Genomic DNA, 5023 nt, shown 5'->3' with positions numbered 1-5023 from the left:
TTTACTCAAGAAAATCATAAATTATATGTTGCATTCAACAAAACAAAAAATAATGAAAGTACCATATATATANTACTTAACAAAAGGCTAGTATTAGGAATAAAAAAATTACTTTAATATGTTTTTCATTCTTTTTTGTTTGAATATATATTGAGATTTCACACTAAATAAAATACTTCTGACCTTTGACAAAAAGCTAAAATCAATGATAAAATATCAACCATGATTTAATGAAGAATGTCCTAAAATCAAGCATGAGAATCTGAACACTTCACTAATATTCAACTCATATCAAATTAAACTCGCCAGCATTCTGAAATATTCCATGGAGAAACTCTCATTTCTCTTTGCATTTTCACTTGTATCCATCGCATTTGCGGAAACAAGTCCGAACTCGACTACAGATGAAGAATCGCTTCTCGCATTCAAATCAAGAATCACCTCGGACCCTTTCAATATATTGGCAAGAAATTGGTCCACTGGTAACAAGGTTGCATTTTGTTTCTGGATTGGAGTTTCATGTGGTGCCAACAACAGGATCACAAAGCTGGACCTCCATGGTTGGAATCTTGAAGGCACCATTGCCCCACATCTGGGAAACTTGACGTTCTTGAGATCTTTGGACCTCAGTTTTAACAGCTTCACAGGTCGAATACCGGAAGAATTATCGGGCTTGCGTGGATTGAAAGTGTTGAACTTAGGAGCCAACAACTTGACAGGCATTGTTCCTTTGTTTCTTGGTATCCTCGTAGAACTTGAGCAATTCAGGATGGATAAAAACAAATTTATCGGTGTCTTCCCTCGTTTATCCAACCTTTCCAAATTGGAGATGTTTGATATGTCCTATAATTCCCTACAAGGAACTCTTCCAGAAGAAATAAGCAATCTTTCTAGTCTACAATTATTGTTCACCGGGTTCAACCAGTTGACAGGATCAATTCCATACGGGATATCCAAACTTTCATCCCTCCGACAGATCGATCTCACCAATAACAGCCTTTCTGGCTCGATCCCGGTGAACTTTTGTGACAATCTGCCTGAACTCAATGCACTAGCCTTATCTTTCAACATACTTTCTGGGACGATCCCTTCAAACATGTACAAGTGTAAATCCCTCGAGCTTTTGTCCTTGTCATATAATGAATTCAATGGAAGCATCCCAAAGGAGATTGGATTGTTGACATTGCTCAAGGAGTTATACCTAGGCCTCAACAATCTTGAAGGTGAACGATTGGACTTGTATATCTAATGTTTTTACAAATCCTAGTCTCGAGCTCATGAAAACAAATATGAAAATGGTAAACAAATATAAGATATGATTCTTGTTTTCGGCTACCTTGTAGGAGGTATTCCGTTCGAGATAGGCAATCTCTCACGGATAAAGACGCTCAGTGCGGCGAATAACTCGATATCGGGAGAAATTCCACCTGTTATCTTCAACTTATCTTCTCTGATACAGCTTGATCTTTCTTCCAACAACCTGTCAGGAAGTGTCCCTTGGGATGTTCGTCTCCCCAATCTTGAGCAGCTGATTCTTCAGTCCAATCACCTGACGGGACAAATCTTTCCCAACTTACTTGATTGTAGAAAGCTTTTGTTTCTAAGTCTGTGGGATAATGAATTCATAGGCACTATACCAAAACAAGTGGGGAACTTGACTCAGCTCAAGTTCTTGTATTTATATCAGAACAAGATGACAGGTTTCGTGCTTCATACATTATTTATTCTAGTTAATGAATGTTTCCATATATTAACTTATATGTTATATAAAGTCTCCTTTTCTCAATCTGCTTCTGTGTATGTTGATTCGATGCCTAACTCTAGTACTTATGGTATTCTTGTAACAGGTGAGGTACCCTCGGAGCTCGGAAATCTAAAACTTGAGGTGCTTCACTTACATGAAAATGGCTTTTCTGGGTCCATTCCTGCGTCCATTTTCAACATCTCAACGCTAACAGGACTTGAACTTTCTTCCAATAACTTCAGAGGTCAACTTCCTAGAAATTTGGGCACTTCACTTCCTAATTTAGAATATATTCTTCTAAGTAGCAACAACCTTACTGGAAGGATCCCGAATTCTATAAACAACGCTTCTCAGCTTGCTATGATAAGCCTTGTCAGCAACTCGCTTACTGGTACGGTACCAAATCTTGGCAATTTAAGGCTTCTTGAGTGGCTTTTACTCGGAGAAAATAATCTAACCGGTGAATATCCCAATCAAGAATTGAGATTTATATCCTCATTGGCCAATAGTCCGTATTTGGAGAGAGTGGAGTTATCACTTAATCAACTGAACGGTATCCTGCCACCTTCACTTGGGAATTTATCCAAATCCCTTTTGTATTTCAGTGCATTTGGATGCCACATTAAGGGGCCTATTCCTCCGACAATCGGTAATTTGACTGGCCTCATATCTATATCTTTAGATAGCAATGACTTAACAGGATTGATACCAAAAACTGTAGGGAAACTAACACAAGTTGAACATTTATATCTCGAGTACAACAGACTACAAGGGCACATCCCTACAGAACTTTGCCAAATGAGCAAATTGGGGGACTTGTACTTGACTGATAACATGCTCAACGGCACGATACCGGCATGCTTTAAGGGTTTAAAATCCCTCAGCAGATTATTCTTAGACTCTAATGGATTGACTTCTGAGGTGCCAAACTTGTGGAATATAGCAGATCTATTGGAACTAAATTTGTCTACTAACTTCTTAAGTGGAAACATATCGCCAGAGATTTGGAACTTGAAATCGTTGTGGAATCTCGACTTGTCTCGGAATCAATTTTCAGGTGACATCCCAAGCTCTATTAGTAGTATGCAGTCATTAGAGAACATATCTTTTGCACACAATAACCTTCAAGGCTCTATTCCTCAATCGATTGGTGAATTCCAAGGCTTGGTATCTTTGGATCTTTCTAAGAATAATCTCTCCGGAGTTATTCCAAAGTCTTTAGAGACACTTAGCTTTCTACAATATCTTGATCTATCGCACAACAGGCTAGAAGGAGAAATCCCATCTGGAGGACCTTTCTCAAACTTTACAGCTCAATCGTTTATAATGAACTATGCACTTTGTGGTGAAGTTCGGTTCCAAGTTCCTCCTTGTGGCATAAAAGGTGTTCATAAGCCGAGCTCAAAACACATTTCCTTGATTAAACACATATTAGCTCCTACTTTATCAGCTATGCTAGTTGTGTCCTCATTGATCTGGTTTCTAAGAAGGCATATGACTAACAGAAAACAAAATCAAGATGAGATATCACCGCTTCTTACTTGGAGAAGGATTTCTTACCAAGAACTTCTACAAGCTACAGAAGAGTTTGCTGAAGTCAACATTATCGGAAGAGGGAGCTTTGGTTCAGTATACAAAGGAACACTATCTGATGGATTAAACATCGCGGTGAAGGTTTTCAATGTGCAAGTAGAGAGAGCGATCAAAAGCTTTGCTGTCGAATGTGAAGTATTGAGCACCGTTCGACATAGAAATTTAGTTCAGGTAATAAGTTGTTGCAGCAACATAGATTTCAAAGCATTGGTTTTGGAGTATATGCCTAATGGGAGCCTAGAGAAATGGCTATATTCCTCTAACAATTCATTGGATTTGCTACAAAGATTGAATATAGCCATCGATGCTGCAGTAGCTCTCGAATATCTTCATCATGGGAATCAATCACCAATCATTCATTGCGATTTTAAGCCTAGTAACATCCTGATTCAGGAAGATATGACATCACATGTTGGTGATTTTGGAATCTCCAAACTCTTTGGACAAGCGGAGGCTTTTCGTCAGACTATCACATTGGCAACCATTGGTTACATGGCACCAGGTGATCTCAACTTTTTTCTTTCATTCAACACTACAATTTTCTTTTAATTCGAAAATTTTAACTTTCGACTAATGAGCCTTTTATTTCGAATTCTTGGTAATAGAGTATGGATCAGAAGGGAGAATATCAACATATTCTGATGTTTACAGCTATGGTATAACATTGTTGGAGTTATTTACAAACAAGAAGCCGACTGAAGACATGTTTACTGAAGAAATGAGCTTAAAGGATTGGGTGCTTAAAGCATTACAAGAGAACATAGTAACTGAAATTGTTACCTCTGGTTTACTCGACCAAGAACACCAACATTTTTCTGCAAAGAAGCAATGCATCTTATCTATTTTTTACTTGGCAATGAAATGTTTAGCCATTTCACCCGAGAATCGAATCAACATGACAGAAACAGTGGTCATACTCAAAAAGACTAAATCCTCATTTCTAAGAAGCACAACGTAGAAAATAGTCGTTCCTAGCAAGCACATTTGAGTATATTGACGATTTCAATACACACATCATAAATTATTATGAATGTTTTCATGCTTTAATGTTTTGACCTTTTTTAAATGTCTAAAACTATTGCCACATATGTTCTCAGATTCTTTAGTTTATAAGAAAATTGTAATATATAGTTTTACAAATAGAGGTTTGTTGTTAAAGAAACATTTGAGTAAGCTAAGAACTATTTATTTATTTTCATTTTTTTGAGTTGAGTAAGCTAAGAATTATTAGACAAGTTTACCCAAAAACTCCACACAAATTAAAATAATAAGTTTTATTGGACTGAACAATAAAACCTAGATAACTATATCATAATCAATTTTTTATATACTTTAATTTTATTTTTATTTGGATTTATTTTTGAAAATGATACATTCGCAATCCATTAATAAATTTTATGATTTAATCTAAGATAATTTTTTCCCTAACGCAAATCTTTACTGCTATGATGATATAATTCCCCAAAGAAACCACAATTAAGATGGATGCTCATTGAATGAGGCTGTATAGCCCAATTTCAGTATACGTGAAACCCATGCATTCATTTAAATGATAAATCATTATTTTAATTTAAAATGATTTTAGCCATGCATGAATTATTTAAATGTATTATTTTAAATTATTTATGTTTATGTGATGTACGTTAAAATGTTTTCGAGTTTCATGTTCCAGACGATTATTCGAAC

The 5023-nt window shown here is 36.2% G+C and overlaps 1 protein-coding gene across 2 annotated transcripts; it reads left to right on the top strand.

Annotated features, from left to right (window-relative positions):
* Window positions 1-210: 210 nt before the first annotated feature.
* Window positions 211-4357, top strand: LOC140975086 (uncharacterized). 2 transcript variants are annotated; one of them, XM_073438592.1, is made up of 4 exons: window positions 211-1223; window positions 1344-1700; window positions 1848-3839; window positions 3943-4357. In XM_073438592.1, exons 1-4 carry the CDS (start codon window positions 326-328, stop codon window positions 4293-4295), a joined length of 3600 nt encoding a protein of 1199 aa, XP_073294693.1. In that variant the 5' UTR covers window positions 211-325; the 3' UTR covers window positions 4296-4357. The 2 variants fall into 2 exon arrangements, with proteins under 2 accessions (XP_073294693.1, XP_073294695.1); XM_073438594.1 differs by having other exon boundaries at window positions 3989-4123.
* The last annotated feature ends 666 nt before the right edge of the window (window positions 4358-5023 follow it).

This window comes from Primulina huaijiensis, chromosome 4 (genome assembly GCF_012295235.1).
Source record: "Primulina huaijiensis isolate GDHJ02 chromosome 4, ASM1229523v2, whole genome shotgun sequence".
Lineage (NCBI taxonomy): Eukaryota > Viridiplantae > Streptophyta > Magnoliopsida > Lamiales > Gesneriaceae > Primulina > Primulina huaijiensis.
The sequence above is the reverse complement of the archived record's forward strand: the minus strand, read 5'-3'. Positions and strand labels throughout refer to the sequence as shown.